Source organism: Trichosurus vulpecula, chromosome 3, assembly GCF_011100635.1.
Source record: "Trichosurus vulpecula isolate mTriVul1 chromosome 3, mTriVul1.pri, whole genome shotgun sequence".
NCBI classification, from domain to species: domain Eukaryota; kingdom Metazoa; phylum Chordata; class Mammalia; order Diprotodontia; family Phalangeridae; genus Trichosurus; species Trichosurus vulpecula.
The window spans coordinates 12,092,084-12,105,392 of NC_050575.1; the positions used below are offsets into that span (position 1 = coordinate 12,092,084).

General features: G+C 43.0%; 1 protein-coding gene across 2 annotated transcripts in view; it reads left to right on the forward strand.

Moving 5' to 3' along the window:
* The first annotated feature begins 530 nt into the window (after positions 1–530).
* EML1 (EMAP like 1) overlaps positions 531–13,309 on the forward strand; it is a 312,714-nt gene continuing 299,935 nt past the window's right edge. Inside the window, exon 1 of one of the 2 annotated variants that reach the window (XM_036750598.1) lies at positions 531–734. In XM_036750598.1, coding sequence (XP_036606493.1) covers positions 704–734 — 31 coding nt within the window. In that variant the 5' untranslated portion in view covers positions 531–703. The remainder of the gene's footprint in view (positions 735–13,309) is intronic. The other variant, XM_036750594.1, reaches the window with a different exon arrangement.

Here is a 13,309-nt window from a genome sequence, read left to right on the forward strand (position 1 = left end):
GAGATTTCCGCTTTTCTCTTGGATCTCAGTTTCCTAATGTCTACAGTGTAGGGGTTAGTTTAAGATAATCTCTCAAGTTCCTGGGAGCTCTAAGTCCTGTGATCGCCTATGAATGAGAATTTGTCTTTCCAGCGTCTCACAGGACTCTTGTGAAAAAAAAAAAAAACAACACGAGGTCAAGTTTGAGCATTATGGACATGTGAGTTACTGATATTGCTAATGGTAGGAATACCTGTGTGATTTCAGCAGAGATGGCCCAGATCTTTCAGAGCACTTCAGATTTGTTAGGGAACTTGGATCTCTGCGGGGTGCACTCCCCCCCCCCCACAGTCTCCTCTCTCCTTTAAAGGACATGGGTGCTCCTTTAGAGTCTTTTTCCATTCTAAGGGGTGGCCCTTCTCTCTGAGTAATGCGCCCCTGTGACATTAAAGAGGAAACAGAAGGGGAGGGAGGACAACCGGCTTATCCACCAATAGCCTGCTCTTTTGGCACAAAAGCGCATTCTTATCTTTCCATCCCATAATGAGAAGGCAGATGGGAATTGTTGCTTGAACTCCCTGGGCGGGGATATTTGTGGCCAGGGCAGCTGGAGATATTCAGCCTTTCCCCCCACACTTTACTCACTGGAGAAGTTGCCTGCAGCCGGATTTTTCCCGTGATTTCTTCCCTCTCCAGCTGGGTCCTGCCCGAGACAACTTTTTGCATGATGTCAGACTATGAAGGGCTCCCTGTGGGTGAGTGCCAGGTTTATATTTACCCCGTGGCCCCCAGGCCTTCCCGGGCTCAGGTTGCAAAGTCGAACACCCAGGCTGGCTCAGGGGGTCTGGGAAGTGAACTGAAGGGGGACCAAGGTGTCCCAGAAAGCAAACGGGAGCAGGGGGTAGCATGGATCTTGCAAAGGTTATTTCTTTTTTGTGGTGGGGAGGGGTTACAGTTTGTCTGGGCACAATTCAGGCCCGGGTGCTGTCAACGGCGAGCCGGAAGAAGCTGTTGGAACCTGTTCACTGAGGGAGACGGGCTGGGTTCTTGGTGGGTCTGATTGGGGTCAGAAGGGGGTTGTTTCATCCAGGAGGCTGGGAGAGACCTCCTGAGCAAACACCGCTCTCATATTTGGGATGGTGACTCCTTCTCAGAGCCTCCAAACTGTCATCGAAGGAAGCTTTGATTTAAACCTCTGCCCCACTGCTAGCTGAGTGGGTACTCTATTTTGAGACTATGTCTACACGTTCAAAGGGGAGTAGAGAACTGAGGGCAGTATTAGAAACATTCCAGCCGCACCCCCACCCCCCAACTTCTGCCTGAAATGCTCAGGTAAATGAGACAAACTTGGGGTGGATTTATTATTTGTGTTTGCTTCTTGCCTGAATTATTCCAGATAACTTCAATTATCTAGTTTATCTTTACACGTAAGAAATGGACTGTGTGCCTTGTATATTATCTGAAATAGACTATAAATTCTTATTAGGAAACTTGAAGATTTATAGACCACTTCCTCCAGTTTAAGTACTTTTTTTTTTTTACTGGACCTATGATTTCATCAATATAGGGAACTCCCAGTAGTGAAATTCCCTCTACTGATGCACATTTCTACCTTTTCCTCATTGCGTTGTAAAGGAGTTCTTTATCTGGGGTCCACAAACTCCTAGGGGTGATCAGTTTTCAGGGGTTCCATGAACTTGGTGGGAAAATATTACTTCTTTGTTTCAATATAATTGATTTCCTTTGTAATCCTCTGTATTATTTTTCATACATTTAAAGACATTTTTTTTTTCTGAGAAAGGATCCATAGAGTCCACCAGACTATCAAAGGGGTTCACGACACAGAAAAAGTTAGGAATCCCTGATTTAGTCTTAGAGAGTTGCCTGGGGCACCGAGAGGTTTAAGTGAATGGCCAGGAGTCTCAGCCAGTATGTGTCATGGGTGGGTCCCAAAGCCCGGTCTTCCCAACACTGAGGCTAATTCCTCTAGCTAATATATCATGTTGACCCTTAGTTTAAGTATTATCACGTTTTTACAGATGAGGAAACTCTCAGAGAGGTATTCCTCTCTCAAGGTCAGGTGACTAGAAAGTGTCGGAGCCAAGACTTGAACCCAGGTTTTCTGACTGCAAGTCCAGTGTCCTTTCCACTTTACACCCTTTCTCACAATGACAAAGAGGAAAGCACTTGTGTAATGTCATAGAAAGCCCTGAAAAGGACTGGAAGGCACTGAAAGGTACCATCAGAGGACAAGCGTCATTCAGCCTCTGATTATATACCTCCAGGGGTGAGAAGTTCATTACCTCTCAAGGCATCTCTGTCCATTTTTAGACATTTTGATTGTTAGGAAAATTGTCTTTATTTTGAGCTGGAATCTGTCTCCCATAACATCCCTGCTTTGGTCCTAATTCTGTCTTCTGGGGACAAGAATAAATTAGATCCTTCTACCCTGGGACATCCCTTCAAATGCTCAAAGACAGCTATTGTTTCCTCCCCAAGTGTTCCCTTTTTAAAGTCCAAACACCCCTGAATCATTCAAGCGGGGAGGCAGTTCCTAAGGAACCATGCTCACCTCGGGAACACTTTATAGGGTGTTTGCCCTGCCAGCATCCTTCTTTTAGAACTTACAGTAGATACACTTAGTACAGCTGTAAGATACAGAGTGACAGAGACAGGTTGCTTCTGTTAAGCCCCAGAACGACTACAAAAAACAAACCCAACCACACCAGTCTCATGGGCACTGCAGAGAGGCAGCCTGCTCTCACTCTAGGAATTGATCAGTATAATTGTATTAAGAATGAGAAATTGTTCAGACAGGCCCTTTCCGGCTTTATCTCTCATCGAGCTGACCTAGCAAAGCAGAAAACTCTCTTGGCTTTTTTTGCAGTTGACTTGGCTCAGGGCTTTGGTAGTCTGGGCTCTTGCTAATAAGCGCTATGTTGAGAGGGATATTTCAGGAGTCCTGGACAATATTTAGCCTCCATCTGATATGAATAATGAAATGGATATCAAGTGTGGGCAGCATCATATACCCTGTCTAGCAGCTCCCATGCTTCTCTGTCCTGTTCAAACAGGGGGACTGGAGAGGGCAGTGGGGTGTCCTTTGGGTAACACTGTAGTATAAAGGAAAGAACAGTGCCTTAGGAGCCAAGAGTCCTCTCTGCTATTCCTGGTCCCATCACAAACTGGTTGTATGGTGCTGGGCAACTCACTTCCTGGGCCTTGGTTTTCCAACTCATAAAATGAGGGGACCAAAGGACTTCTAAGGTCGCTTCTCACTCTAACACAGTCTCCCCAAAACCTTGGGGCAGTTTTAAACCAGTTTAAGCTAGCTTAAAACTGCCCTAAGACTTTTGGGACATATGGTGTCCTACGGTTTTGTAATTCAGACTAGTTTCTATTGTAGACACACCCTATAAACAGAGAGATTTGTTTATTTTTATTAAAGGGGGAAAGATTACAAAGGAAATACATGTCTCAGAGTTTGTTGTCTAATGCTTAGTGTTTCAAAGGACTCCACTGGAGGAAAAAAATAATTGGTTCCCAGGAGGGTTGTATCATGTGAAGCATAATTTGTTTCTGGAATTATCTAATTGTTAAAGGGGGTCTTTTCTTCATCATGGGGCTGTGAAATAAGAAAAGATTGTCTGTCATACTGGTCATTTGATATTGTCTCACCCAATTATTGTAAGCCTTTAAAAATGTAGTGCCTTGTTAGTCTGTCAGAAAAAAAAAAGGTAAAGTCAAAGGTATAAACCCAATAGGAGGCAAGGCCACTGAGTTTTGCTGGATTTGATGGAATAGCACGACTAGGGTCATGAGGAAACTAGCATTCCATTTCTAGTAAGAAACATGTGTAGATAGAAAGGTCACTTTGAAATGTAAGCATAAGACAACATTCACAAAATAGTAGAATCCTAGAGTTGTAAGGAAATGAGCAGTAGAGAACATATGTTTACGAAGGGCCTGCTGTGTGTATGTCCCTGAGCTAGCCACAGAATGGGCTACAAAGTGAAATAAGGCACTTTTCCTTACCCCTAGCAGTTTATTAGACAGCCAGGTGGCTCAGTGGTTAAAGTGCTGGGCCTGGAGTCAGAAAGACTTGAGTCCAAATCTGGTCCTCAGATACTAGCTGTGTGACCCTGGGCAAGTCACTTAACCCTGTTTGCCTCAGTTTCCTTATCTGTGAAGTGCGAAATGGCAAACCACTTTGGTATTTTTATCAAGAAAACCTGGTAAGGGGGCGGGGTCATGAAAAGCAGGACACAACTGAATAACAGGATCCTTTTCCGTTAAAACAATAGCCTTCTGTTGTTGTAGGCTGAACCCTGAGCTCAATTCGTATTCAAATTCTGCTACTTGCTGTGGGACCCTGAGTAGATCATGTTACCTCTGGCTCCCAGTTTCCTCCTGCAAAATGAAATGGGTGAACTAGATGACTTCTGAGGCCCCTTCCTGGTCTGACAGTCTATGTTCCATGATTCTAAGGTTCCATCTAGCGCTGGCATTCTATGATTGTCATTTATTCTACTAAGTTAATATAAAGGAGGAAAAACACCCATGGGATGGGTAACCTTCCACTAAAAGGCAAATGGACAGCTCTCGGATGATTCAATTCTATGAGGACTTCAGATTCAGTGGCTAAACGGTATCTTCTCTGTCAGCTTAATCACATACATGAACACATAAGACGCAGTAATTTATCATTCCAAATCTTCTAATAAGTTGAAATGTTTGCATGTAGAAGGAACTTAGTAAGATACTAATGTCTTTTTAACTCGGTATTTTTTTCTGCCTTGGTCCTTTCTTAATGTTGGTCCAAGGGTTATTGTGCATCGATCTGGGTGCCTCTTGGATTCTGAATAGTGGAAAGGATCTGAAAAAAGAACCTGATGAGAAACGAGGTAATGCAGAATAAATCGGACCTCGAAGGGAGCTCAGAGATCCTCCAGTCCAGCGGTTATCAAACTTTGGGTCTCAGGACCACTTTACACTCTTACAGATTATCGAGGACCCCTCCCAAGTGCTTTTGTTCATGTGGGTTATATCTATTAATATTTACTGCATTAGAAATTAAAGCCTCTTCATACTGTTAGAAAAACAGTTTCTTTCTCATGATTGGTTGTAATTGGTTATTGGTTATAATTCTTCTTTACAACTAGACTATTATGTAAATAAGTTTGATGCGAAGGCACATGTATAACCTATGTCGGATTACATGCCATCTTGGGTGGGGAGGAGAGGGAGGGAGAGAAAATCTGGAACTGAAAAACTTGTGGAACTGAGTGTTGTAAACTAAAAATAAAAAATAAAGAAAAGAAAAAGTTTCAACTTCATAGACTTCTTGAAAGGGTTTTGGGGACCCCCAGGGGTTCCACAGGCCATGCTTTGAGAACTGCTACACTAGTTCAATCCCTGTATTTTAATTTTAAAGATAAAGAAACTGAGGCCATGAGATGGAAAATGACTTGCCAAGGTCATACAAATAATTAGGAAAAGATTCAGGACTAAAGCCCAAGTCTCTTGACTCTTAGACTCAGTCTTTTTCCATCAGTGAGGTTGTGTAATTTAGTGGAAAGAGCCCTAGCTTGGAAATCAAGAGACCTAGGCTCTGACCTGTCCCAAGTGCTGCCACTTATTAACCATGTAATTTTGGTTGAGTTACTTTGAGCCTCAGTTTCCCCATCTGTGCAGTGAGGAAATGCCTTCCCTCCAGCTCTGCTATTCTGTGATTCTATGACCTGAATTTGCTCACATTGCCACTTTCTAGTTGCATGATTGGGCACGTCTCTTTGTGTCTGAGCCTCAGGCTTCTTATCTCAAAAATGGGGCTACAACTACTTCTAGGGTTATTGTGATGAGTAAATGTGATAATGGATATGAAAGCACTTTGTAAGTATAAGGAGCTGCACGAATATAAATTATTGATTGTTACGATTAATATTTTATTCCCCTGCTTTCTCTCAACATTTATGTCTTAGAAATGTAGAGGGGGAGTTAAGAAAAGAACACTTGGTTTGAAGTGACTTGACTTAGTGACACTTAATAACGGTGACCCCCTCATTAAGAGGTCACTCGACCTCTCAGCCTCTGTTATCTCTGTGTAAAGGGAAGACAATGCATAGTTGTAAGGAAAATACTCTTTAAGCCCTAAAAGCACCCTAGAAATGTTGGGTACTGGATGGCATTTTAGCCTAATGTACTCATTCATTCCACATCTGTTGCAGAGATGAAAGCTGGTCAAATTCTTGACAGGAGATTTTAATTTCATGTCACTCATTCCACTCGTATAGGTGAATGGCATCCCAGCCACCCCTGAAGGCTGCCTTTGGTCTCTTTTGTTAGGGAATATTGACAGACTGCTTCACTCCACCAGGACCAGCTACATAGATTTCCTGTCATTCTTACATGTAGATGAAAGCAAAACATATCAATTATTTAAGGTCTTCTTTCCCTAGCCAGGAAGATTTCCCTTCTGTGGGAGAGAGAAAGGTGGAGAGTTGGAAGGATGGGGTGGTTCAGTCTGGCTCTAATATCTTATCTGGATACGTGGGAGGTTCTAAGGTGTATTTCCTCACTGTCGCCTATGATTTAGGCCACAGGAATGGGGAACCTGAAGCCTGGAGGCCACATGTGGCCCTCTACGTCCTCAAGCGTGGCCTTTTGACTGAATCCAAACTTCACAGAACAAATCCTTTAATTAAGTCCCTAAGGGTCTACCTGAGGACAGCACCAAATAGCAGTTCTAAAAAGTCAAAGGGAGAAGGAAGCTAGTATGGATTTCTCACCCTGTTTAGTGATCTATAATGTAATCACAGATCTAGTGATCTGTAACGGTCTGGATTCTCACTGGTGGATCTCAGATGTCAATTTTGAATGAGGTTGTATTTGGAAGATGGCAGAACCATGGGGTTCAAACATAGGAAATTCTCCATATTATTGCCTTATCTTTCTTCTTCTTATTTTATTTAGTGAAAATTATGGTTTCAGAAAGACAGCAGAAGTCAGAATCTTAAAGCTGGATGGAGCCTTGTTCGCAGATTGTCTAACTTTTATGAGTGAGAAAACAAGTGCAGAGAGGAGAAGGGGTCCCGAGCCACACAGTGAGTTACTGACAGTCTGACCAATCCACATCTCCCCAAGCCAGGGATATTTCTGCTATGTAAAGCTTCGGTTTTCTCTTAAAAAGCAGAACTCCCTGGAAGGGAGCATTGGTAGCCAAAATGTTAACAGTACTCTATATGCCCTAGGGAGTACGAGCTTATGGAATCCTCCCCTGTGATTTGGTTTAAATCAGAGCAGAGCTGAGAGAGAAAAGGACAGAATGGGGAGAAGAAAAAAAGAGCTACTGAGGGGAGAAGAATGTGAGGTGGGGAGACGGGGGTACCAAAGCTCATCTTTAGAGGAGGGTAGATTTAGGGTGACCTTAGAGGCTACGCAATTCAACAAGTCCATTTTATAGTTGAAGAACGTAAGACCAAGATCTTGTGAACTGTCTGGGTCCTAAGGGCAGGTAACACCTACAGTGACGAAGGAGGGAATGTTCCCTGAGCCTTTAGCAACCCTAGATATTCTTTTTCTGAGGAGGAAGGGAGCTATTCTGCCCTTGCATAATACTGTAAGCCCTTACACATCTAGGATAGGAGTTCTTTTTCTTAGATTAATTAATTTTTAGTTTTCAACATTCACTTCTATAAGGTTTTGAGTTCTAAAATTTCCCCCCCCCTCTCTCCTCTGCCCTCCCCAAGGTGGCATGCAGTCTGATATAGGCCATACATGTGTAATCATATTAAACAGATTTCCACATTAGTCATGTTGTGAAAGATGAATCAGAACAAAAGGGGAAAACCAAGAGAAAGAAGAAACGAACAAAAAAAGAGAAAATAGTCTGTTTTGATCTGCACTCAGACTCCATAGTTCTTTTTCTGGATGTGGATGGCATCTTCCATCATGAGTCCCTTGGAACTGTCTTAGATCATTGCCCTTCTGAGAAGACCTAAGTCTATCAAAGCCAGTCATCGCACAATGCGGCTGTTACTGTGTACAGTGTTCTCTCGGTTCTGCTCGCTTCACTCAGCATCAGTTCATGTAGATCTTTCCAGGTTTTTCTGAAATCTGCCTGCTCATCATTTCTTATAGAACAATAGTATTCCATTAAATCGTATACCCTAATTTGTTCAGTCATTCCCTAATTGATGGGCATCCCCTCAACTTCCAATTCTTTGTAGGGCGAGAGTTCTTAAACTTTGTGTTGTCTTGAACCCCTTTGGCAGTCTAGTGAAGCCTATGATCCCTTTCTCAGAATAATGTTTTTAAAGGCATAAGACAAAATACACAGGATTACATGGTAAACCAATTATATTGAAGTACAGTTGTCAAAATAGTTTTCTAAAAACAAGTTCATGGGCCTCAGGGTAAGAATCTCTCATCTATGGGAAGATGGGCAGCTGGGTGGTACAGTGGATAGAGTCCCAGGTCTGGAATCAGGAGAACCTGAGTTCAAATCTAGCCTCAGACACTTACTAGCCATGTGACCCTGGGCAAGTCACTTAATCCTGTTTGCCTCAGCTTCCTCATCTGTAAAATGAGCTGGAGAAGAAAATAACAAACCACTTCAGTATCTTTGCCAAAACAAAAACCCAGATGGGGTCACAAGGAGTCGGACACAACTAAAAATGACTAAGCAATAAATGGGAATATGGCGTGTGTCAGAGGTCTTGCCCAAAGGTCACATGGGTAGCAAGCGGAAGAGCGAGGCTACTCTATGCAGGCTCTCTGACACCCACGTCCATACTACATCATGCTGCCCACCTCCTACAACCTTGTATTTGAGCATCTAGGATAATGAGGGAGCTAGAGGCCAAGACACAGAAGTATCAGTGGAAGGAACTGGGGAGGTTTACGCTGAAGAAGAAAAGACTTAGGGCAAGCATGAGCCATATCTTCAAATACAGGATCATAGAATTTAGAGCTGAAAGCAAATTTTGAGATGATCTGTTCCAACTAGACTCCACTTACGAGATTCAGAAAGGCAAAGTAACTTGTCTAGGACTATCCAGTGAATACCTAACACGACCTGAACCAGAGCCCAGGTCTTCTGTTTCCCAGTCCCGTATGTCCTCTGTCTACTGCACCAATGCTGCTCTCAAGGGTCATTGTGTGTAGAAGGGATTGTTCTCTTGTTCCAGGAAACAAGACTAAGATCAATAAGAAAAAGTTCCAGAAAGAAAGATTTTTGCTCAACCAAAGGAGGTGTATTCTCACGATCAGGGCATGCAGAAATGGAATGGGCAGGGAGGGGCAAACTGGTATATCAGGAGCCAGGAGAAGATCTGAGCTGTAATCTTGGTTCTAATATCTATTAGCTGCATGACCATGAGTAAATAAATTGACCTCTCTGAGCTTCATTTTCCTCATCTATAAAATGGAGATGATCAGATTTGTACTGCCTGTCAACTGCTTTGAGAGGAAAACACTTTGCAAACCTTAAAGCACTATTAAGAAAATGTGAATTCTTATCCTCACTCCCAAGGTTGTGAACTCTTCCCTGAATTCCGTTCCCTTGGGTCACTGCCAAAACAAAGGCTTCAGCAATGAAGATTCAGAACAAGAGGAATTCAAGCCTTTTTAAGGTGATAGGAGAGGCAGGAGGGGCTCACTTAGCTCCTCTTGGGACACTCCTGCTACATATTAGACAAGCTGTCAGTTTGTGGCCCCCCACGCTCCCTGTCCCCACATCTTGTTTCTTGACCTTGAATCTTAACTCTCCACAGCTTGGATCTCTTTTCTGCATTCTTTTGCATTTCTTTTCTTTCTGTATTTTACTTTCTTGTACCTGATTCCTAATTCTGCCTTATCCCCTTGGATTTCCAAAATCCCCAACACCTTGGTATCTTCTCCACCTGACCTTTGATCTATGCTCACTTGGGTTCCAGCTCGCACCCTATCCTCCCTTCCTCGGGAAGGCATTATCTGCCTTCTCCCATCCCCAATCCCCAACTGCAATGATTGCTCTAATCATCAGCATGATGAGCTAAGTATTACCCAGACCAGCTGGTTGTTGGAAAGGACAGTTGTATTACCTGGTCCTTTGACGAATAGTACTTAGCCACTCTAATGCACCTTGATAATATAACGCTTCATTATCATTAATTACAAGACAGATCCATGCTCCCACTTGAAGTGCTTTCTGAGTGAGCTAGTTGGAAAGCTGGCTAATGCACTGGGCTTTAGTAAGAGGCATGAAGGCAGCTCTTCAATATTTATTGAGGACTCACCCCGAGTGAAGCACCACAGGGAAAAGGCAACCACTTAATTGTGTTTCTGCTGGGCATTTTCCCAGTGGATCTGAGTGACTTTGGAGAAGTCATTTCACTCCTGTGGATCTTAATTTCCTCATCTGTCAAATAAGGAGGTTGGGGTAGATAATCTCTAATGTCTCTTCCAGCTCAAAGTCCTGTGATCATGCCATAGACTTCTCTTTACTCCAGGGTGGGAAGGACTATCAGAGGCTTTACGATACAATGAAAACCTCATCTAACCGTGTTGTCGAGTTTGGGCTCTAATTTGCCACTAATTTGCTGGAAGTCTTCAGGCCAATTACTTAGCCTCTGGTCTCAGTTTCCTAGTCTATAACATGGGAGCAATAATATTTGTACGCCCTAATTCTCAGGGTTATGAGGGAGGGAAAGTACTTTGTAATCAGCAAAGTGTTTTATATCATCCCTGCTGGGAGAATGCAAGAGGAGCTGATGGAAAGAGACCTGGAATGGGAATTTGAAGAATTGTGTGGTCTTGGCCAAGTTACTTTCTTTCTCTGGGCCTGCTCTCTACTATTTAAATAGAGGGAATGATGTTTGCCCTTCTTATCTCACAGGCTGTGGGAATGATCAGTATACACACCCAGCGTGGGCATCTTGCAGCCAGTGCTGGTTGGTATTCCACACCCTTTCTGCCACTCCCCACGTGCCCTCAGCCTTCCACATCTTACTTTTGGTTTGGGAGTTGGCTCCTAGAGCACCATTGCCATAGGAAAGGACCCACCATTCTACTGCCCAGTAGTTCCATTTCCCAGACCAAAAGCGAGGCTCTCCTATCTGTGTCCCATCTCCCCATTAGAATTGAAGATGCTTAAGGGTAGAGACTGACTCATTTTTGTATTTATATCTTCTCTGCTTTGTGGCTGTGCCTGGCACAAAGCAGGCACTTAATAGACACTTGATCATTCATTCAAACAAGGCCTCAACCTCCTTTGGGTCATAGACCCCTTTGGCAATTTGGTGAAGCCTGGGGACTCCTCAGAATATTATTAAGTTTTAAAAATCCAATATATATGATTATAAATGAAACCAATTATATCAAAATAGCTTATTAAATTATTTTTTAAAATTCTATGGACCCCAAGTTAAGAAGCTTTGCTTTTAAAGTTGTAGGACCTGGAATCTTTATATCCTAGAACATTAAAAGTGGCCTTTGAACTGAAAAATGACTTAGAATCTTAAAACGTAGAATATTGGAGCTGGAAGGGTCCTTAGAACCAGAACAGTAGCCATTCCAAGCAAGTTCCACCTTCCCCCCACAGCTCGATCATTTATTCCACCACTGGATAATATGATAAAATTTCCTGAGTTGCTTGTTGTGGTTGATATTGTGAGTCAGGGCTGGCTCTGAATCAATAAGGTTAAGAGCCGTAGGAAAAAGCAGACCCCAAAGATGCCGTGCCCAGAGGGCTCCGGAGGGAGGCTCTTGAGCACAGTAAAAAAGAATGCCCTGGACAGTTAGAGCTTTGCAAGGGAGAGTCTGAACCAGCTGCCCCCGCTCCCACGGGACAAAGCCAGGAGCCATGCCAGCCGTCATCCCATAAGTCTTAGCCAAACTGCCAGGCACAGAATTTGCTACAGCAAATGACCTCATTTCTGAATAAACATTTCAGATCATAAGGTTTTAAATCTAGAAGGGACCTTCCAAGAGCATCCAGTCCAACCTTCTCTTTTTAACATGAGGAGACTGACACCCAAAAAGGAGAACTGAGTTGCCTGTGGGATTTAGACACAGGCTTCCTGATTCCAAACCCCACACTCTTTCTACTACAGCAAGAATTCTTAGCCTTTTTTTTTTCTGTCACAGACCCCTTTGCAATCAAGTGAAGCCTTTTCAAAATTGCTTTTAAGAGCAAAAAAAAAAAAAAAAGAAATAGATTACAAAGAAAACCAGATATATTGAAATAAGGTGCATTTTTCCCCATCTGATTTCACAGACTCCATGAAATCTGCCTGTGAGTTTATGAACCCCCACATTGAGTCCCTGTTCTATACCACATTGAGAATGGTCTGGTTTGGAAAATTCTGACAGCAGTGGAATGGGATGAGGGCACAGCTAGCAGGCAGGGCCAAGCATAATAGTACCCGGTTTGAATCTTGACTCTGCCCTTTCTAGCTAAGTGACCTCCATCAAGTCACCTAACATCTCTGGGCCTCAGCTTTTTTATCTGTAAAATGAGAAGATTGGATTAGATGATTTTTAAGGCCCCTTCCACCTCTGTTGTGGGGTATTAGGTAAAATTAGGAAGATATGGGTCACAGAATCCTAGAAATAGTTGGAAGGTACCTCGGGGACTGCCTAATGCAACCAATACCTGAAGAATTCTTTTTATCACATACATGACTGGTGGTTATTCAGTCTTTGCTTGAAGGTCTACAATGAAAGAGAACTCATCAACATCCCAAGGCAGGCCATTCTACTCTTGGGGGAACTCCCAGGGTTTAGGAAGCTTCTCCTTATTTCAAGCTGAAATTTGCTTCTGTGAAATTTCTACCAATTGTTTCCAGATCTGCCCTCTGGGGCCAAGCAGAACAAGTTCAGTCCATCTTCCATGCATATAACAGTCTTTCAAATACCTGAACACAGCTAACATGTCTGCCCTAAGTCCTTTCTCCTCTAGGCTAAACATTCCTTCAATGTTTAGTTCCTTCAATGGTGTCCCATTTGGCATGAATTCAATGCCCTTCACCTTCCAGTCACCCACCTCTGAATACGTTCCAACTTACTAATCAACATTCTTCCTAAAGTATGATGCCCAAAACTAACCAGGATGCTCCAGGTATTGGTCTATTCCTAGCAGCTATGCTTTTCTCCAGGCAGCCTAAGACTGCATGGGCTCTTTCAGCTGCTATGTCAGGCTGCGAACCCAAAACCAGCTTGCAATCCACTAAAACCCTCAGAGCTTTTTCAGACAAACTGCTGTACAACCATGCCTTTCCCATCATGTGCTTAGGAAGTTGATTTTTTGAATAGGAACAATATATTTTACATATATCCATATTAATTTTTA